The sequence below is a fragment of the Malania oleifera genome, chromosome 11 (genome assembly GCF_029873635.1).
Source record: "Malania oleifera isolate guangnan ecotype guangnan chromosome 11, ASM2987363v1, whole genome shotgun sequence".
NCBI classification, from domain to species: Eukaryota; Viridiplantae; Streptophyta; class Magnoliopsida; order Santalales; family Ximeniaceae; genus Malania; species Malania oleifera.
The window spans coordinates 71,129,614-71,152,245 of NC_080427.1; the positions used below are offsets into that span (position 1 = coordinate 71,129,614).

At 34.8% G+C, this 22,632-nt stretch overlaps 2 protein-coding genes across 6 annotated transcripts; one reads left to right on the plus strand and one right to left on the minus strand.

Annotated features, from left to right (window-relative positions):
• Nucleotides 1-2,098: 2,098 nt before the first annotated feature.
• On the minus strand, nt 2,099-18,250 carry LOC131143511 (uncharacterized). 5 transcript variants are annotated; one of them, XM_058091868.1, is made up of 4 exons: nt 17,729-18,149; nt 17,223-17,644; nt 13,230-13,274; nt 12,786-13,143 (listed from the first exon to the last, which is right to left on the minus strand). In XM_058091868.1, coding segments are annotated over exons 1-4 (633 nt in total). In that variant the 5' UTR covers nt 17,894-18,149; the 3' UTR covers nt 12,786-13,142. The 5 variants fall into 5 exon arrangements, with proteins under 5 accessions (XP_057947849.1, XP_057947851.1, XP_057947850.1 ...); XM_058091871.1 differs by lacking the exon at nt 12,786-13,143 and adding an exon at nt 16,925-16,979 and having other exon boundaries at nt 13,235-13,274; nt 17,729-18,146; XM_058091866.1 differs by lacking the exons at nt 12,786-13,143; nt 13,230-13,274 and adding an exon at nt 2,099-2,749 and having other exon boundaries at nt 17,729-18,250.
• Nucleotides 13,952-21,350, plus strand: LOC131143513 (uncharacterized). The gene is made up of 2 exons (XM_058091872.1): nt 13,952-14,323; nt 20,801-21,350. Exons 1-2 carry the CDS (start codon nt 14,211-14,213, stop codon nt 21,009-21,011), a joined length of 324 nt encoding a protein of 107 aa, XP_057947855.1. The 5' UTR covers nt 13,952-14,210; the 3' UTR covers nt 21,012-21,350.
• The last annotated feature ends 1,282 nt before the right edge of the window (nt 21,351-22,632 follow it).

A 22,632-nucleotide genomic window follows, 5' to 3' on the forward strand; every position in this document is an offset into this window, starting at 1 on the left:
ATTAAATTTGAGGTATACTTAATTAAAATAAAAATCGATTACTGTTTTACAATATTTATTAAATAGATATTTTTGTTTTAATTTAAAACTTCCTACAATATTATCAACATTAACTTCATGTTTACACCTTGTTTACTTATCGCATATCACATTGTGTTTTGTGGCACCATAATTGTGTTAATGCGGTGAATCCAATATTTACTTTCAACTAACTAGTTTAGTCAATGTGTTACAACTTCATACAATGTGAAGCTTTCAGTCTATGACACTTTAGGATGTCCTCATAAAGGTAGACATCCTCTCCCTAACAACTACATACCCCTTTGTAGGGTTCTAGAAGATGCAAAGGATCTCAAATTTGGTACCTCCTCCGATGCCCTCTAAAGTGAAGAAACTAAGCTTAGCCATTGGACCCCACCCCTGAGCTCTTTATATTAGAACTTAGATGTTGATGATAGCCTCATTTTCCTTGTTGAACTTGTGAATAGGATAAGAAACTGAAAAAGAAACCTTTGTTCTAACAAATTTCCCTTATCCTTTCAACAATGAGAAATTTTGTAGGTCAAAATTTTCAAACTTATGTCGAAGAAGTCGGGAAATTTGGAAAGAAGATATGGAGAAGAAGAATTTTTGATAATAATGAAATATAAACAATAGAAATACCCTTCAGGAAAAAGAAAGAAACATTATAAATGTAGGAACAAAAATCGTAGATGATTATGTAGGGTACTAAGAATATAAAAGAAGGCTATGACTTGGACTAGGAAGCAAGGAGGAAAAGCAACAACGGCGAGGCAAGGGAACCCTAAGCAAGAAGTGCCTCTAAGGAAGGTAAATGAAAAAGTGAGAAAGAAAATATACCTACATTTAAATGTTCTTCCTTATCCAACAACGCTAAATTAAAATAACAGATGGGAGAGATGTTGATGAATCCCATTAAAAATATTTTACCTATATTACAACATGTTCAATCGCAAATAATGATTGCACGACACTTTAAGGGTTTGAAAACAATGTCACACACATGAAATTTATTAAGTTCATGTTGAATTTTTCACTTGCCAGCTTTAAAGATATTAGCCTCATATCTTTTGGTAACAATGCAATAAAATGCTCCCTAGGAAAGGACAACTTGGTCCCTAGTGTCAAGTAGGAACACTAGCATCACCAAGCATGTGCAAAATGCAGAAAAAGTTCAGTAATAATATAAAGACTCGTCCCAGAGGATGAGCTCTCAATACATTATCCATAAATAATAGTAGTCCAAAGAGAGATTCCATGGTAAATTTCTTGTTGCATTTTTTAGCACATTCACTTAAAGGCCTATTAGCTTGTGGGCCTAGGGGATGCGAGGAAATTGGTACAGGACATGCTAGCGCAGCAAGAAAGACCCAAAATATCTATCAATTATAAATACTTAAATGATGTTAGAAATCATGTACTACTTGAAATGGGCCATCTAAGCACTGAGTAATTGCCCAACCTAACCTCAATAATATACATTGTTTAAGAAATCTCATGCCTAAACCTTATATAGGACAGGTTAGACATTCCATGAGGTTCACTGTAATTATAACTTTTGAGAATTCACAAATGATTACCAAATAAACTAATTGAAAGCTCTAATAATTCTCAATCTCTCGTTCTAAAAAATCCTCTTAACACAAACTATATTTATTTTTTTTTCAAAAAAATAAAGGACCTATTTAAAATTTAAAAAACATTAGAGAAAAATATATAAAAAAAAAAAACTCACATTCACATAATTATCATGAAAAGTAAAAAATAAAACGAAAATATACACCAAATAATGAACAAAAATTTAATTTTACAAATTTTTAATATTTGATTTTTTTAAAAAAAATACTCATTAAAATAAAATTTTACCTTTAATATTATTTGACATAAAATATATATAATAAAAAATATTTTTTCCTACTTTCTTTTTCCTAAACAAAAACCTACATGGGATTAAGTTAACCTTTAAGACTAAACTTTCGTGGGCTATCTGCATCAGGGCATACGAGTGGATCACTTCAGCCGAGTCGAGCACGGCACCGAACAAATTGCCCAGTTGGTACATCAGCCATGGGCATGAAAAAGATCAAAGGATGCACATTTCAACATTCAAACAGTACAATGTACACAAGTTGGCAAAATGTAAGGCTCAAGAATAAACTCATTGAAAATTTATATTAATTTATAAGCAGAAATATTAAATATAATATTGTTCTGGCGAAGTAACCAACTCAGCAATGCATGAATTTCCAGGAAACAAACGGCTAGCTTACACACTACCACCAGGGTTCATGAAGACGTTAGCAACCTCTTGATGCCAGTTTTCTGCTCCGAAGTAAGCTTTGTAGGGAACTTAATGTTGAACTTAATTCTCAAGTTCCCTTTTCTGGAGGGTTCCTTGGGGATAGGCATCCCTTCCCCTTTCACAACTTCTTCGTAGGTAGGACTAATGATGGAGTTGATGGGAATTGTCAGATTCCGTCCATCAAGCGTTGTCAGCTGTGCTGTGTAACCAGTCAAAGCTTCCACAAGAGGGATCTTCTGTGTAGCAATAAGATCATTGCCATCCCTCTTGAAGACGCCGTGAGGCTTCTCATCAATGATGAAGACTAGGTCAGAGGGTATTACACCTCGCTGTTCGTTGCCCTTCTCTGGAAAAGTGATCTTTGTTCCCTTCTTCCACCCCGGCTTAATCTCGATTGTTAGAATTTCCTCCACTGTGGTGGGTCTCCTATACAAGAGAAAAACATAAAACAGCGAATTCATGAAATCATAAGATCCTGCACAAATTCTTAAAATCTATTGTAAATGTATGTAAATCTCTAAAACAAACAAATTTCATTTTCGGTTTGTTTGGATCAAGGATTTTAATTAAGGAAAAGAAGGAAATTAAAGAAAATCATTTTCAATTATATTCCCTCTATACCTAACTATTAAAAATGGAAATTTGTTCTAATATAATTAAAATTAAGGAAAATAAATGGTAATGATGTGTAACATGAAAAAGTGAACTCCCACATATTGCCTTTCCTTTCCCTAACATTTTCTATGTTCCAAATACAACAACAGCAAGCCTAAGCCCCACTAGGTAGGGTCGGTCACATGAATCTTTTTCTTCCAATTCACCTAATCGAGAGCATTTTGCTCCTCTAACTTAAAAGCTACTATCCTTCCTCACTATCTCATTCCAGGTTATTTAGTTAAAAGCTATTATCCTTCCTCACTATCTCATTACAAGTTATTTTAGGTTCACCCCTCTTAGTACTAGAAGCAATACTCACTCATCGTAGGTGCACTTTGCTTTATAGCATATATGCTCATTCCTTAATTTATCCTTTAATGTCATACCACTCATTCACCTTAACATTCATATTTCGGCAACTTTTATTTTTTGTACATGTCTCTTAGTTGCCCAACACTCTGATCCACAAAGCATGGCTGATCTATGATGTTAAAAAGTTCAGTGTAATTAGAAAGTTAAGTAAAAGTAGCTCACCTTTTAAATGTCAAAAGGTTAAAATGTCTCCATATCTAAACACTTCCAACTTCAAAATAAAATATCCTTGAGGCTCAAATAAATGGAGATATTTAATGGATTATCATACTTTAGATCAGAGATTGTTTGGTATCATTGTCAAAAATTATGGAAATGAAAACCAAAAGCCAAAGTAAAACTAAAAACAGACAAAAACTTTAACTAAAAGAAAACTAACATCTTGTTTGGTAAAAATATTTCCAAGACTTGAACCAAATTTAAAGCATAATTGAACTCACGTTCAATTTCATCCTCGTATCAATTAACAATTAAAAAATATAATTAAAATAATGAAAATGCAAAAGAATACAAATTAGAAAAATATTATAACAGAAAATAATTATAATTATTATACTTTATTAAATTTTTAAACTCATTTTTAGTGCTCCATAACAATCTTATTGTACATGACAACTGAAAAATGGTATTAAAAATAAATTTTTTACAAATTTGTAGAGAATTTTATGGATATTTTTTATTTTATTTATACTTTAAATATAAATTCACATGGTGGTGAATAGTAGATCTTGGTCTTCGGATCCCTCAGAGGTTTATTCTTGCAATCATTTTGTGAATTTTTAACTAGTACCTATTCTTTCTTTCCTACGGGTGTGCATTGGATCAATGGTAATGTTGCTCCTTTGTGATCAGTTGGTCACGGGTTCAAGTCCAAGGAAACAACCTCTCTACATAAAAATATGGGTAAGGCTGCATATGTTGTGACAATCTTCCCCCTTTCCACACAAAGTGGGGAGCCCTGTGGATCAAGTACGTCTTTTTTACTGATTCTTCCTTTCCTCTCTACAAAACTCTTTTGGAAGGTCAAAATCCACCCCCACCCTCACTAAAACCAAGGCTTTTCTATGGTTGGTTGTGCTTAATAGAATCAATACCAATAACTTCTTGAAGGCTAGGAAGCCTTCGAAGGCTCTCTCCCCAGATGTTTACTTGGTCGATCATTTGAGAGAATGTCAGGTTTGCCCAGAGACAATGGAGGAGTTTTGGCAGTTTCCTGTGTCAATTTTGGTAGGAAAAAGGAAGAGGCGGCATAATAAAAATGTGCTCTCTGCAGTATTTTGGGGATTGTGGATGGAACATAATGCATGTATTTTCTCAAGGAAGAAGATGTCATTTATGTTGGTATGGGAGAAGATTCATTATTTGGCTTCTCTTTGGTGTGTGGGTCATGGGAACTTCAAGGGGGTGTGCTTTTTGGATATTCAGCATGATTAGCATTTTTTGTTGACTTGTTAGGGCATGCTGGTCTTTCTGTATTGTTTTCCTTGCTTTTTGTTTTTCCTGGGTTATCCCAGATTTTGTTAAGGAGGATGACCTATTCTCCCATTTGTATATTCTAAACCTATCAATGAATTTCTTTTGCTATCCAAAAAAAAAAAAAAAGGAATTCACATGGCAATTTTATTTTATTTAAACTAAAACTTGCACATAGATTGAATGATTTAATCCACAAAAGTGAGTTTTGATTATTAAAGTGACATGACGAGATTACCAGAACAAATGAAAACTAACCTTCTTTCCAAATTTATCACAACAGTAGAAAACTAACATAAACAGAATGCATTGTCATAACATGTTTCTTCGCTATGTCCAACAAAAACAAAGGACAAAAAACAGAAACAATACCAAACAATTCCTTAGGCCTCAGGAAACACAAAATTCAAAAACAATTCAAAAAGCAATTAAAGTATAAGGGTTTGTTTATTGAAAAAGGGTTTTAAGGCCTTTTGCATTTAAGATAAGTGAATTTTTGAATTTTTAAACAATTGAGTTTGATAGGAAACCAACTCAATGTGCTGGACTTGGGTCATATGAGAATGCTTATTAACTCAAATCATAAGATTCGACTCAAGAATCATAAAATTCAAATCGAGAATCGTTAGATTCATGATCAATTCTTGCTTATTTTGTTTCACCATCTATATTTCAATCAATAGCTATTGAATCAAATCAAATTCGAGTCGTACAATTTTAGTAACTATGGACATTGTTATGGTAAGAATTGGGAATGATTGTGCTTTACTTCTAGAGGCTGTTAATCAGTGTTTACAGTCTTTGTTAGGCCTGAAACAATGTTATGTTGCTGTGTTTATGACTGTCGAGGTTGTGTCTATTGGGGTGGAGTCCATCAGTCCCAAAAGTGTCTTGTTTGTTGTGTTTGTGATTTTCTCTAGTGATCAAGGTTGTGTGTCTTTGTATAGAGTTCATAAATCCCAAAAGTATGTTTCCCTCATCAGTCACTTGGTCTCAACTGTGAACAGGGTACTACGACCATCTCAAAAGAAGAGTATTCGAGGTTCCTACAGTATCAAGCATCAGAACAAGCATTTCATTACATTGCGTCTTTTGTTCAAAAAGGCAACCCTAGATCTGCCTTCAGCACCTCCCCCCCTAGTCCGTGGGACATCAATTTTGTCACCAGTAACCACAGGTGTAGCCAATTTTTTTTTTACCCTCCAGTATTTTAAAAACCTACCTCAATTGATTGGTTTACTGCTATCATTAAGGGGATAGGAACAATAAATCCTACTCCCTCAATCACACTTTCCTCTACTTTGTATATTCCTAAACCCCCTACAATCTCATGCCTACTTAAGATTACAAGGAAGCTAGATTGTTTTGTATCCTTCTCTCTCGATTCTGTTGTTATTCAAGATCTGAAGATAAGGAAGATGATTGGCACAAGACGTGAGGCTAGCGGACTATACAACTTTAAGTCACTCTATCCTCCTATTGTTTGCACTACTACTGCTACACCACCTCAAATCCACTATCAACTTGGTCATCTTTAAGCGGACAAGTTAAACAAGCTAGTTCCTACATTTAGCTCTATATCTTGAGTCCGAGTCAACACCATCATGTTCTCTTTGCTTCTTGAGTCAATATACAAGCAAACACCCTTTCATCTTGGTTCATTCAAATGCTTGGGTCCTAGTTGGGTCACGTCAAAATTAAGGCTCCACTTTGTTACATTTGTCAATAACTACTCTAAAACGACGCAGCTCTATTTAATAAAAGATATTGTTTATATCTTTTGTATCTTTTATTCTCAAAAGAAGGATCCAATACTTTGTAGTGATACTATGATGGACTACTCAAGTACCCAATTCACCACACATATGACTACCTCTATTATGATCCATTAGTCATCTTGTGCCCATACTCCACAACAAAATGGACTCCCAAAGAGGAAAAACAGGCATATTCTCTAAGCTGCTCTTATCCTATTGTATCAAATAAATGTCCCCAAATTTTTTGAGTGAAGATGTACTTCCATCATTAAAATGCCATCCTCTAGCGCTGGCAGTAAAATACCCTACTCACTTCTCTTCCAACTCTTTCATTCTCATTTCCTTGTATATTTGTTCGTCCTTTGTCAATCAATTAAGTGCACAAACAGATAAATTGGATCCTTGTGCTATCATATGTATTTTTCTAGGCTACTCTTGTACTCAAGAAGGAATATTGACATTATAGCCCTCCTTTACAACGATTCTCCGTGTTACCTTCTTTAAGTCTACACCATACTATTCTAGTTCTTTGAGCTTGGTTGACTTTGATTAGTTCCTTCCTCCACCCTTGTGTTCCAAATCCTAAAATTGTCTCCACCCAATCCTCTTGCACCTCCACCTAGTTTGAGTCCTTCTCGTTGCTCGACTACTTTATAGACGTACACAGGACAACAACTAAAAAGAGGAAAGCCTCCTCAAGCCTCTACCCCTAAGCCACCGATTTCCTCGATCCTATTTTCCAAGATTTTGATCTTCCTAGTGTTGTTTGAAAAGGTAAATGCTCATGTACCTAGAAACCAATCTCTAATTTTGTTTGCTACAATTTTTTGTGGCCCTCATATTATTGTTTTGTAAGTACTATTCAACTACTCCTTTTTCTAAAGGTTGTATCTAAGGCATTATCTCATTATGGGTAGAAGAATATAATTGAAGAGGTGTGCATTACAAGATAATGACACATGGAAACTAGTACCTCCTCCTACTATAGTATATGGTCAGTCGTGGCTAGGTGTACGATGTGAAAATCAATCCTGATGGTTCAAACTCACTTGAGAGCCCATCTTATAGTTAAAGGATATACTCAGGTGTACAGTTTGGATTATTTTGACACATTCCCCTTAGTCACAAGATTTAACTCAATTTGGTTGTTTATCACCTTAGCCACCACCCTACCTTTGGCCTCTATTCAGTTAGATGTGAAAAATGAAGTCCTCCATGGAGATTTTCAAGAGGAGATCCATATTGAGCAACCACCAAGATTTGTTCCCAGGGGAGTCAAAATTAGTGTGTCAAAACTCAAGAAATTCTTGAATAGTCCAAGGCAATCTCCTAGAGCATGGTTTGGTCAGTTGATTATATTTGAGTTTGGTCTTCAGTATTGTACAATAGATCACTCTATATTTTATCGACATACTACTTCTCATAAGATTTTGTTTGCTGTGCATGTGGGTGATATTGTGATTATCGGTGATACTGATCAATGTATCTAGAGCTTGAAGCATCTTTTACAAACTAAATTTTAGACCCAAAGATTTAGGGTTGTTGAACTACTTCTTGGGCATAATAGCATCCAAATCTCATACAAGGACCATTTTGTCATAGATGAGGCATGCCCTAAACCTTTAAGATGATACTGGGATGTCAAGATCCAAACCTATCAATCCTAAGTCATCAATACGTAGTTATTTGTATCTTGAGATACCTTAAAGGGAAAGGTTTCTTATATCAAAAACAAGGTCACACTCATGTTCAAAGATATACATGATGCAGATTGGGTTGGCCTCCAGGTCACCTTCCAACAAAAGATCTACAACTACGTGTTGTGTTTTCGTTGGTGGTGACTTGGTATCTTAGGAGAGCAAGAATCAAATTGCAGTGGTCTAGTCAAGCGTTGAGTTAGAGTAGTCCATGGCTCCCATTACACGTAAACTTGTAGGAAGAACTTGGTTTTTCACATTCTCGACTTATAGAATTGATATGTCATAATCATATTCATATAGCCTCCAACCCAATCTTCCATGATCCAATATAACACATTGAAGTCGATTGTCACTTTGACCAAGAGAAACTTGTGCAAACAAGTGGCTACCACATATGTGAAATCTCAATTCCAACTTTCCAATTTAATCACTAAAGCCTTGAGGGTGCTTGTGTTAACGCATTTGTAACAAGCTAGAAGCATATGATATTTATGATCTAGCTTGAGGTGAAGTGTTACAATTACTCGTCACTTAGTTATTTAGCATTATTGTTTTGTGTTATTGCCATGCTCGTAAGCATGAGTTAGCAAGGTTATTATGGTCATTGTCATGTACTAGTCATATGTTATAAATAGAAGGTGTGATATATCATCATGATTAGGTCTTATAATTTACATAATACTCATAACAAGGGCCACTAAAGACAAAAATAACCTCCCATAGAAATAGAATTACCAGTCTATACACCCCCCAAATCAAATAATGCCTTTGTTTTTTGCTCTTATCAAGTAAAGATAGAGTAGGAGCAGAGGGGAGAGGTCCAATGACAGCTAGGGCATTTTCCAGAGAGCAACCATTGCCACGGACAACTAACAAGTCTTCTCCCGTCCACTCTCTCTCTTTCTCCCCACTCCCCCTCCCTCCCTTTTCTCTTGTTTTTGCAAGAGTATTTGCACATGTATAGATTGTTCATTTATGCTGCAAAAGTCTTAATAAATGGATTGTAATTCCATGTGGAAAGTGATTGGGACAATGATAATGGTTTAAATGATACGTATTTTGTACTTTTACAATCCTATGTGGGAAATGATTGGAACTCAAAATATCCCTATTTCAAAATTTGTAATCTTATGGCTCCTATGACTCTTGGACATTTCAATGACCATGATTGCACCACAGATAATAATTTATCAATGGAATGGCATTGCTTTTGTCGTCAATAATTTTGCAAGAAGTCATTGTAAGAAGAAATTTTTTTTTTTTTTTTCACAAATTTTGATGAACCTAAGATGCTAGTTGGAGGGAAAAGCAAAGGAGATAAAGGTGATGATGAAGCAAATGGACCCCATTGAAGTGAACAAGTTCAACCACTTCAATTATTGTAAAATAAGAGCACTATTATATAATAATTTTATGATAATTTGCAATGAGCACTATGTTGTTATTTATTATTGAACATTGTGTTAGAGATCAATTTGGTCCAGTTGAACTGATTAATTTGAAATTACAGTTCTTAAATACAATAATTTTTATGCTTTCACAATTTTAAATGTTTTTTTTTAAAATGATTTTGAAAGACATTTTTTATTCTAGAATAAGAAAATATTTAGATTTATGCAACAAATTTTTATAGATATGTTTGGTATTGTTGCTATTTTCTATTTTTGTTTCTCCAGTGAAAAAACAGATTATAAAAATGCATTTGTTTCTGTTTTCAGTTTTATGTTTCTGTTGCTGCTTGCCGGTTTTCAGCTGTTTGCCAAAAAAACTGAAAACCAGATTTTATGGTTTTCAGTTATTTTGGCAACCTGTTGCTATAAATTTTAATATCCAAAAATAATTTTTTTAATTAAATTATTCATTTTATACACTTTTAAATTAAAATCAAAATTAAATGATCATATGAATTTTAATATAATTAAAATAAAAATATACATAAATTTCAAAAAATAATAATAAAGCCAATTACAAAATATTTTTTCTATTTTTCAATTCTCATGTTCAATAAAATTTTTATTGTAAAGTAAAATTTGAAAGTAGAACAATTAAGTAAAATAATTATAATAAATTTTTTTTTATTATAGTAACTTTTTAAATGTGTATTATTTGTCATTTTATTATTTTAATCATATCTTTATAAATATTTGGATTTAAAGATGAAAATGTGCATTTTTTAAATTAAAATTTTAATTTGTATAGTTTTATAAATATTAACCAAACAGGTAGATGGTTTCTAGTTTTTAATTTCTGTCATTAGTTTTTTATTTTTCGTTTCTTTAATTTTTGACAGTGATACCAAACGGACTCTAATTTTATCAAACAGTTTTGGTTTTGCTTTGGAAAAATACTTTCAGTGTTTAGTTACTAGATAACGACAAATAATTCAGAACTTACTCAAATACCAGGTCAAGTTATTTTCTGAATCTGATTCACAGAATTCAGAAGTTCAATCAATGGTTAACACTAAACACTTATTTTCATCAAACCCCCCACCCCCAAAAAATAACACTCAACAAAAAGAATAAAAGAATGAGTCATTTGGAGGATGAGATCACTGGTAGCAAGTTGACGTGACTGGAAACAAAGAAATAGGTTTGTTGGCAATTCATCTCAGAGGTTACAAGTACTGCAATTTACAAGAGGCCATATTTTCAACTTGACACAAATGATGCCCAACGTAATGGAGCCGCCATCCTACAACTTTCCAGGTCTTAGAACAGAAATGGAACTACCCTTTCCCACAGCAATCTAATATTCGCATTGTCCACTGCATGCACAATTTCAATGATGTTTACCAAAAAGCAATTCCAAATCATTGCATGACAACAAGGACACATGCAAAGCGGACAAAATGTGAGAGGTACAGATTTTAACCCAGCACACTAATGCACTTCTCCTTAAGTACCAAAAAATATATAATGGAAAAAATTTTAAATAAAAAAAATTTACCTAGATAATTTGTAAATGGAAGCACGTCTGACACTTCACTATTAACTTTTAAGTGTAAAATGACGCACTAATACTGCACCAAGGATAACAGTTCCTTGTTTGGCATCTAACAGCCAAGATCCCCCAAACTACTAGATCAAGGCAAAGCACTATAACCACAAGATCTGTGTTCTTCACTAGCTAAAGCATAGGTCATGGGTATGCATTACATTTGCATATCTTGAAAATTTTCCCTATGATGTGCATTAGATAATTGTCCTCCTTAAAATCCACCTCCAACTAATACACATGCATATGCCAACTGCTTTCCACCACATCAAACCACAAACTCCCCAAACCAAAATAAGTTCTCCATGTGCTTGATGTGACTCATGTAATTTGCCCCTTCCATCATATACACAAACCTCATGGTTTCTCATTCTTCTTGAAGCATGGAAATTCAAGAGTAGAATATGCTCTCACATGCATCATTCATATTTTAACAATGCCTTTTGCACAATGACGAATGATTATTTGGCTAACTTATACATCACAAGTTAATTTTGCCATTCAAGAATGCGGTTCCTCATCCTAAGAATCGAAGTTTGGAAAATCCAATTCAAAGGCAGTAACAGTTATGAAAAGGAAAATGACTGAAAACATCAAAACCAACACAAAGCCAGAAAGGTTCTTTAGGGGGGACATGATTGAAAATTCCAGAACCTCTAGAATTTCATGCACAAAATAAGTGAGGAGAGCAAGCAAGCTCTGGGAGTTAGGAGGACCATGTTATCTCTGGTTTTTCCGTTTTGATACATTTATGATGTTCATTTGATAGCGAATAAGGCATAAAAATTCTGTAAATAGTAGGTCTTAAAAATGATAATTATTACCCAATAAAGTTTTCAAACTTTATCATGGACAACACAAACTGAACGTGTAAGTAACGGTCAAATATTGGAATGAGTTTTGAGCTACTCATGTATGAAAATAACAGAGTCAGTTATTAATCAATGATAAGATGAGGTGTTTAGTTCGTGGTTACTGTAGTTAAAACCAGCCATAACATTTTGGGCACATTTGTTGTGGGACAGAGGTGTCTTTTTGGCTCCACTTCTGGCACATTTATTTGGGTTCCTTTTGTGAGGATGTTGTTGCCAGATTTTCAAAGGGATTGAAAGGCAGAATTCTTGTAGTTGTTTTAGACTTTTAGTTGACCGTACTTTTGTCTTTTTTTGTTTAATGAAATCTTTATTATGGGAAAAATATTTGGCAGAAACCAGACTTTAAATAACTAATCAACAAGGATGTCATATGCTCTGAGTTCATCGACATAATAAAATTGGTATTATTAAAAAGCATATTGAGACTTGGATGATTGTCACATCTCATGCTGTGATCACCCAACAAAAATCTACCCCATTAAATTGCAGAACTTAAAGATGGAGTATACCATTTTAGCGGCAATGAAATTTCAAAGATGTATTGCAGCAACTCAAATAATAATTACATGTTAAATTTGTTTTACAAGATCATCAATTAATGCTTCACAATAGCAATAATACACAGCTGTGCTTAATAAATAACTTAGCATTTCCACTGAAATGTTAGGAACTCTAAATAAAGTAACAACATTTAAGCAGAATTCCACATTTCTTTAAGATAAGAAACATACACCCAAAATACAGAAAAAATGAAAACACTATTACAATAGCTTTTGCAGGGTGAGGTGGGAAAGAAAAGGAAAATAAATATGCATTTCATGCATCTAAAGGTTAACATATTATTTGATACAAATAATAAGACACAACCAAATTGAACAAGAAAGAGTAGCAAGCAATTCAAATGGCGAGTCTATAATATCCTACCATCCCTAACTTCATCTCCATCCTTCAAAACAGCAAGTCTAAAATGTCCTTAGCATTTTCAATATCTAATTCCCCATGCTTCTCCGTTAGGACATGATAATTTTGTAATGGACTATATAGTAGCAAAATTAGAGAAGTGCAAAGTTCTTACTAAAAGTATCTTCCGATACCATCTCTACCTTCATCTCCATGCCTACTGACATTGTCCACAAAGAAATAATAAATACTTGAGACAACAATTCTTTTAACCAAATATGAGATAAAAACTATGCCAAACATACTTCCATTCTGCTTAACTTTAAATCTATACAGCTTTACCATTTATAGGAAGTCATTTCTTAGAAAAGGCAATCTATTTCTCGCTTTTAAACGAGTGAATACCACAAGAGCTTCAATAGTTCTAAATAAACTATCTTGGAACATCAAATTGTAAAGAATAACAACACAACAAACCAAACAGCGTTACTCTAACCGCTATTGCATAAGCAGGGTGACCTTTGATCTAACATCTTAAAGGAACAAGTCATTAAGTCACACAATAGGACACTGTACTGATAGAAATTAATCATACACAAACAAAATAAATATGGCTTAAAATGAGCATCTTCTATATATAACACCCAAAATAATTATTGCTTTGAAAAATCATTTGCATCTGAACTTCCATCAAGGGAAAAATTTTATTTGTTACATCCCCAATTCCCAACACCAATTATTACTTTAATAGATCATTTGAAAAAGTATAAAAGGAAATTTATCTCAATAGATTTATAAAATCATCCATGCACTTTTTCACGTCTCAGTAATTTTATCATTATTTATGCCTGGAAGATACTAAGTAATGTCTAACACTTCAAAATGTTCATGGTTGCAAAATAACAACTTCTCAAGGCCTTAATTGTCAGACATGGCCCAACACATAGACACAGCATGACACGTGCCTGCCATGTGTCAGATGCTAACTTAATTACTTTTAATAAGCCACATTTTCCAAACAGATCCACGCACGTGTTGGACACATTCAGGACACCACTTGCAGCAAAAGACAGCCTTTCATCCCTTTCTGGTATTAAACCCAACCAAAAAAATCCAGTAAGCTACGTCTCTGTCCATCGATTTGAGTCCTAGAGTCATGGTTGTCATACACACCGACCCCTTGCAGAGACGGATCAGCCACAGCCAGAGGAAGTTGCCAGAGCAGCAGTGGCAGGAGGAAGTCACCAGAGAAAACTCACAGGGATACATGTAAACTCTCTCTCTCTCTCTCTCTTCTTGCTGATTGCCCAGGTAGAATCAATCTGCCTCTTGCTCCCCAACTCCCAGAATCATCAAGCCAACTCCAACTATCAGCCCACTAAACAACTCTCTCTATGTCTCAGTTTCTTTTTCCTTTTTCTGCCCTGATGATTCACTGCCTGGTATTCATGATCTGATGTTTTGTTGATAATATTAAAGTAGCTTTTTCTTTATATGTGCATGAGTAATATCTAAAATAGTAAAATTCATCTTAAATTTATCTTACCTCAATACTTGTCATCTAACAGGAAATGTACCTAAATATGTATTTTTTTTTAAAATTAATTAATTGGCATATCCCTGCCATGTTGTACCCTCATTGTTTTTTTTATAAATTGTCAGATTGCCATGTTAGGATCATGGTGTATCCATGTCATGTGTCAGTATACAAGCTTCTTAGGTTCAAGTTCCCATGTCACCCAAAGAGAACATTGATCTGGGCTTGAGATGTGTGCAAAACACCACTCGGCAAATCCAAACACAATGACCCAAAGACAGAATGTCTAGGAAGGGTGCATTCCAAGTTATTATAAGTTTCTTATGATGCCCAATTGCCGAATCCTTTCTGCGCTTGAATGGATATTTCAAAATTAATAAGATATCTAACATGCTACATTACATAACAACTCTGCTCAAGCAACAAAAGTAAATGTTATACAAATATATATATATATATATATCAGAAAGATTCATTAATAAACAAAAATTAAAAAGTTTACAGAAAATGGGGATAAGACATCTTCCATTAAAAGAAAGAAAGAAAGGAAAAAAAAAAAAAAAACAAAGTACAGTGCCTTCCAATCCTTGGAAGATTAGACAGCAAGTGGCCCCCAAAAACCCCAAAAGTATGCACCCCAAAAGAAGGGGAAAAAAAGTAACCTTCTCCCAATGCAAAACCAGAGAAGAGGGAAGAGTTTTTGGAATTGCAGAGTAATTCCAAAAAAAATCATAGTATATGAGAATTAAAAATAAATTGACAAGACACACCATAACATAATAAATATTTTTTAGCCATGCAACAATCAAGAAATAAAACATGATATGCAAATTAATCCAGGTCTAATTATTCATCAGAAAATAACAATACAAAATATAATCTTGGATATTTCACCTCATGTCTCAATATATATACATTTTTTCTTAACTAAGCAAACATAAAACCATAATCAAACCAATCCACATCTAAAAACATAAAGCCTGAAGACTATGAATAAAATGCACTGATAATTGCTTAAGAATAGACAAACAACATAAACTATCATATTTTTATGATGTTATATAATCACATTTAAACATTTGGGGAAAAAACAAAAAATTTGGTGAGCTAAGAAATCCAAAAAGTTAATACTATGATCTCTCACTCTACAAAGAGCCACTGGACTCTTAATGCTCATTATCCACTTAAACAAAATAATCAAACGAAAATAACGCCAAAATAGCAAAACCTATTTACACTATTATTACGCACCAAATCAGTTAAAAGATAAAATTTTTAATGTAGGAGCAGATAGGAAACAGGGTGCCGTTACAACACAAAATGAATCTAACCAAGACTGATCAAGCTGCTTACAGACAGTTCAACTCAGCCCACTTTCATGCTCGTTCAAGCATGTCTATTGCACAATTAATCCAGGCTCAACTACTCAAGCCCCTGCATAAACCCAGTTCACCAAACAAGCGGCACCCTAATAAGTTCAACCTTAGTTCATTCAAGACCTTGAATAGCAGTATATGTAGGTTAAATTTTCAGTGTACCATTATATTTCACCTTCACTAATATTCCAGGCTTTCTTGCAGTTTGGAGAGCGTAGGGCTAGTTTTGATTCACAATGATAATTGTACTACATTTCAAACTTCAGCTTTCATAATGAAATAATGTTTTCTGCATTTGTTCGGAGTTGCCTAAAGTTTACCAACCCAATAACCTGCTGTTTTTCTTTCATATTCAGGGAACTCCAAACACCAGCAGGAGAAATCAAGTTAAAATTTCAATGCATAAGGAATTAGTCACTATGGTAATTTGCATTTCCCTTTCAACCCATAAAAGCTTGGTGAGAAGCCGAGCTTTAGCTCATTCAATACTCACTAGCCCCAAAAAATTATTCTCCTCCTTGTCTCCACTATGAAGAGTAAACGCATAGAGTTTTCCAGTTTTTCCATTTTACACTCACATTTTTGGAGTCTTTTTCCATATGTGCAATGGGACGGGATTAGGAGGAAAAAAATTTAATTATACGCTTCTAAAAATACAAGGAAGAAATATCAGATGCATCATTAATATTTTCTAACAAGGATTTTTCCGGGAAAAAAAAAAAAAGAACAATTTTAGAAATGGATAAAGACCAAACTATGCTGAAAGCACTTTCTCTAGCTTGGCTCAAACTGAAGCAAGAAACTTAAGCATGAATTTGGTTAAAGCATAAAAGGAAATTGAGCATAAAATGCCCAATATACAGTTCTACATCGTTTAGCCATGAAATCTACTAACTTATTTCCATGAATTTAGCATAACTACAATGCATTAATTTATAATAAAAATGTTCTACTTACACAGAAGTATGGAGTTATGCTAGACATTTGACCCCTAGAATGAAGCCCTCATAACCTTGAATGACATGAAAAAAAAAAATTGAAACATAATTTAAATAACAAATTTCAAAAAATGAATCTTTAAACCCACTCTGACCAAGTCATTAAATCACAGAATACAATAAAATACCAAGCAACAATTTATCACCATTAGATCACTAATACTCATAGAAACCACACTATAGTCGTGCAAATTAACCATAGAGATGCGAACTTCCAAAGCTGCAAAGCTAATATAGAATGATAAAGATAACCTTACCCAGTGGCATCAGCAACATCCCTCGAAATCTTCATCTTCTTAGTAGTCCCCTTGTACAAATCCTCCAAACTACATGGCAATGTCCGCTCTATTGCCGCACCCTTCCGAGGCACATTAACGGAGCCCTCACCGCCAGGTCCCCTAAACGAAGCAAAGAGATCCTCAGGAAACATGCTCCTCGAAAATCCCGAGGCACTCGCTCGTGACCCGCCCATGTCTCCCATTCCCCCAAACGGACTCGTAAACCCGAAAAATTCCGAAAATATATCGTCGGCACTCCTCGGATTGAACCGGAAAGTCGTCGGACCGCCATCCGGCGTGGGGCCAAATCCGCCAGCACCCGACGGCGGCGGGACCTGACCCTTGAGACCCTCTTCTCCATACTGATCATAAACCGCTCGCTTCTGCGGATCACTCAAAACCTGCAAGGGACCAAACACAATAAAACATCAACGAAAAACAAGGGATCTTAACAAATAAATTTAGGGTTTTTGAGAGAGGTTTACATCGTAGGCTTCTGAGATTTTCTTAAACTTGGCTTCGGCCTCCTTCTTGTTGTTAGGGTTTTTGTCAGGATGCCATTTCATGGCCAGCTTTCGATATGCTTTCTTCAAGTCATCATCTTTCGCATTTCGATCTACTTGAAGAATCTTATAGTAATCCACACCCATACCTCTCCTTCTCTCTATCTCTCTCTCTCTACCTGCGACCCCCCTCCCTCTCTCTCACTCTCTCCTCCCCACTGCGCTGCGACTCACCTGAGCTTCCAGCCGGAAGTTTCTGCAACCGCGAGGAAATGAAATTACCAGTCGCCGACCACAGTTGAGAATAGGCCTGATTTCATACGGAACGGTGATTGGATAAAGGCCCAGAATACAATGGGCCTCAATTTTGGGCCGGGATATTGAATCAGCTTATTCAATTGGCAGGGCAACAATGCTTCCAGAACTTTCGATATTTTGCCAACAGCCGATATTGGTGCGTCTAATATGATGGGCGGACCCTGGCGGCTTTCGTGGCAAATACTTGGCTTTGTCAAAACACTCAAAACGGTGACTATACTTTTTCTTTTTCTTTTTCTTTTTTTTTATTTTTTATTTTTTTATTTTTGTATGGAGGGACTCCTGCCACCAAAAAACCCAATTGCACGCCGGTACAGCACCAAACCCAGCCTATGCCGACAATGTCTTCCACCGGCGTAGGATGTAAATCGCGGATATGCACTCAATTGGTAGAATTCGAACCCCAGACGAACTTCTCTTTTAGGACTATCTAGCTTCCGTCCTTATCATCTAAGCTTGTTAACCACAAATTTTTTTCTAATTTTAATATCTTTTTAATAAAATTTATTTTAAAATAATTTGAATTGATCTTTATTTCCTAAATTAATGCATCCCAAAAAATGCTGGTTACATCCGTTTATGAAATAAAAAATATTGGATCATCTAGCATTTTTTAATTTATGAAAATCTCCATCAGCTAACAAGGAGCGATTCAAAAATGTTACTTTAAGTAACGTTTGACATTTTTTATTTATATAAATAGAAAATAAAAAATAATTTTTGAGCAGTAAATTAAAGAAATCATAAAATGACGCAATGGCAAAAGAGACTCTAATTCTTGAAATTCAAAGGCACTGTGCCTCCGCTATGAAGCTCTTCTTTTGGGAAATGCTTTTGTCGCTAAGGACACCTCTATCGGCTAACTACCCACAGAGAAGATGTGGTCTCTTGTGACAGAATCAGAGGTGGCGGCCCTGCCGCGTAGGCAAAAGCGGGGAAAAGTTGTTATCGCTGCAAGGAGCATAGCGGCTCTAGAGTGGCGGTCATCATTGCGCGAGGTGCACATGGTGGCTAGATCTATAACAAAGGGGCATAAGAAGAGGGGACCAAGGGCCATTGCTCGGATACATTACAACGACTACGTGTAATGTTTTGGCCTTGAAACAACGTCATCCTATTGAGCTTCTCTTTTCCTGTGTGGTTATAATTCCTTTTTTTTTTTTTTTCTATTGTTGCATAATGACTTGATTTCTAACCATTTTGAATGTGTTGTAGCTTCATTTGTTGTGTAGAGTAGTCTGAATGCCAATGCGCAGCGGAAACCAATAAGTCAAATCGAAACAAGTAATGTAAGCAACCAACGATGAATATACGGAAACACAATCACACAAATGTAACTAACAAAGTAATAAAACACGCGACACAATAATTTATGTGGTTCGGAAATGTGTCTACGTCCACGAGAGCAAGCAGCTAATTTTCACTATTAGATTCGTCAAACTTACATTAAGGGTTACAAATATAATTTATATACTAACCCTATGCATACAAAAGACTTAGACTACATCTAAAAGACTCTTGTAGCAATCCCCAAAGGAAAATCCTCTGAAATCTCCCAATCTACTAATCTCCAAATTCAAAATCTGTGATCTGCATTGAACAAAACCGTCAACAGTTATCTACCGAGGCTAAACAATCGACCAAATTTTCAACCAAACAGTTGACAGTTTCTTCCTACAGTTCAACTTCCTTGTTCTTTGCTTCACCATTCTTTTCCAGTGCATGCGTTCCACTTAATATGAGCCATATATCCAACAATATCCACCTTAGCAAATATTCATCACTTAGGAGAAATATGAAAGCATAACTTGCAGCTCCACCCGAGACAGTAGATTGAGACCGCCTCTCGTCTAACAATTGGAGGCATAAACCAAGTCCAAGTAATGCTTGAACTTGTCCGTGGTAATAGAAACTGCACCTAGTTGAATACCCAACTCCTTGATCGATCCTCTAAACCACAATACTTCCTTGGTACCCTTAGCCACTGCCACATACTCCAACTCAGTTCTTGAAAATGCAACCAAAGATTGTACCATGGACTTCCAACGAATATGTCTTCCTTCAACAGTAAACAAATACCCTGTTGAAGACCTCTTCTCATTCAAGTCCCTTACGTAGTTTGCATTCACGAATCTCACAATTTTGTAAATATAATAAAATTTAATAGTTGTTTTATAACTTGAAAAATATATTAGAAGATAATCTTATACTATTTTATTATGTATTATAATATATTTGTTATTAATGAAATATAATTCAATTCTAAAATGAAGAAGAAAAATCATCCATTAATTTAAATTAAAAATTAAAATTAAAATGTTTATTAATTAATAATATTATTTTAACATAAATTAATATGATAATCATAGGTTATAATATAAATTAAGAACAATATTATTATTAATCAAAAAATAATATTATATTATTTATAATTAATAAAAATATTTGTATAGCAATTAAAATAACTATTAACATCGCCAAATTTTTAATTAAAAACTAATCACATATTGTTTTACTATGCAATATAACCTATTAATTTTTAATAAAATACAATTAAATTCTGGCATGAATAAAAATAATCATCTATAAATAACATTAAATAAACTAAAAATTTTAATTTAGTTGGTAATGTTTTTTTTAAAACAAAAATTAATGTGATAATCATATGTCATAAAAATATGTTGTATAGATAGTATTTTGATGGGGATTGACATGCGTTACCCCTTCCTTTTGCAGATGTTTGACACATGGACGACCTCTAGATGTCTGCGTTCTTCGCCGACATGATGACTATCGTGAACGACCACCAGATGCCTACGTTCTTCACCAACATGATGACCACCTTTTGTTCGCCGACATGGTGACAAATGGACGACCCCCGGATGTCCACATATACTTGAAGACTTTATGGAAATACTTGAAGATTTTTCAGCACAAAGAAGCTTGAGTTGTGATTTTGCAATTTCGAGATCAAGACCCTTGTGGGCCCCACACGAACCTACTGGGCCCCACACAACTCATCTATGCCCCACATAGCTCGGACCTCCCTTTTGACTTTATGTAATTTAATTAATTGCATTATGAGTTGTTAGGTATTTAATTTATGAGAGGATTGAGTGATTAATAAGTTTTAATTTTGAACATTAAGTAAGTTATTTCCAATGCTTGTATGGGGACATTTAGGTCATTTTATTATTAGGTCTTTATTTCCCCTATATATATTATATTGTAAACGCTGGAAGAGGCAGCCAAGTATTATTGTTGAATGAAAAAGATTCTTCCTTTGTGAAGCTCTTAAAGCTTTGTTCCGATCCTTGCGATTGAGTGATGAGAGGCTACGACGTTATCCTCGAAGATCAGTTGGTGTGAGACCAACAACCTATCCAAAATCTATCACAATCCATCCATCACATCTACACCATCTTAGATCATCCCACGTCATTTGCACACGATGAACAACAAGCAACAACCTTTACACCGGTTCACCCCGATCTTGACGAATTCCCTAGTGTGATTCATATTCGTTGATCATTGGTAAGTTATTCAAAGGATCCACACAGTAAAACTCATTCTTACCGATCCATAACTTTGTTTATCATTTTTTTTTAAGATTACATAAACCGTAGTTTTGCAAAACCCCATAAAAATCCTATTTTAAGCCGACCCTTCGCTACCCAGTCGCTTGACAGTGTCCGTCTTTCGACTTTGTGTGCGATTTCACTATCAAAACCTCCCTATCTTCAAAAACCTTAAACTCAAAAGTTGTGATAAATTTTCTTAGATTTCTTTTGAAACCAAGATCACCTTATTTGGAGTTTTGTAGCGAAAGTTATGCCCAAAATACCGAAAAGTGTTTGTGGCTGAAAATCCATTAGCTGCTCTCGGGATTCCCCAAATTTCTCAGTTTAAACATATATTTGAATGTCAACCATGGGAATATGATTATGGTAGCTTAGAATTATCTTCTTGAATGATTGAAGAGCATGTTCATGGCATATAACTTGATTATCCTATGAAAGAACCACATGGGACTGAATTTGAATCTAATTATATACCTTTTTTTTTTTTTTAAATCCTTGGACCGCATGATAAAACATGATTTATTTTGTTTATGTTGGTTGATTAAATTCTGATTTTAAAGTGTTTATCATGTGTTTGTTGATTGAGGGTTGAACACAAGTAGGACTAGGTCACCCTACCCTACCCTACATCGTCTGAGCATAAACAATTAGGGTGTACCATCTTGTCTTGCACCATCTTGGTATTGGAGCTTAGGTTAGAGCCTCGGTTTAGTTAGGTTGAACCCTCAAATCTCATCCTCCTTTGGATGAATGGACCTCCCCAAGTTGTTGTTGTGAGAAGTCGCCCTTGTGGTTATGATTTAATGGCAACTAAAGCTAGTAACCGTTACCTAGGTCATAGGATTTGTGATGAAAGAGAGTTTCCTATGCCTCCTAGAGAAAGACCTCCCCTCCTTCCACAAAGGAGAGTGAATCGTCAAGATGACCTTGCTAGGAGACCACCACATCAAGAGCCTTATGTCCAACATTGGGATAATGAGGACTATG

Coding starts and splice junctions, on each gene's coding strand:
- LOC131143513 (XM_058091872.1), top strand. CDS start 14,211: ATGGTTGTCATACACACCGACCCCTTGCAGAGACGGATCAGCCACAGC. Junction 14,324..20,800: donor GAAAACTCACAGGGATACAT/GTAAACTCTCTC, acceptor TTCCTTTTGCAG/ATGTTTGACACATGGACGAC.
- LOC131143511 (XM_058091866.1), bottom strand. CDS start 17,893: ATGGGTGTGGATTACTATAAGATTCTTCAAGTAGATCGAAATGCGAAA. Junction 17,645..17,728: donor AAATCTCAGAAGCCTACGAT/GTAAACCTCTCT, acceptor GGTCCCTTGCAG/GTTTTGAGTGATCCGCAGAA. Junction 2,750..17,222: donor GATGTTGCTGATGCCACTGG/GTAAGGTTATCT, acceptor TCTCTTGTATAG/GAGACCCACCACAGTGGAGG.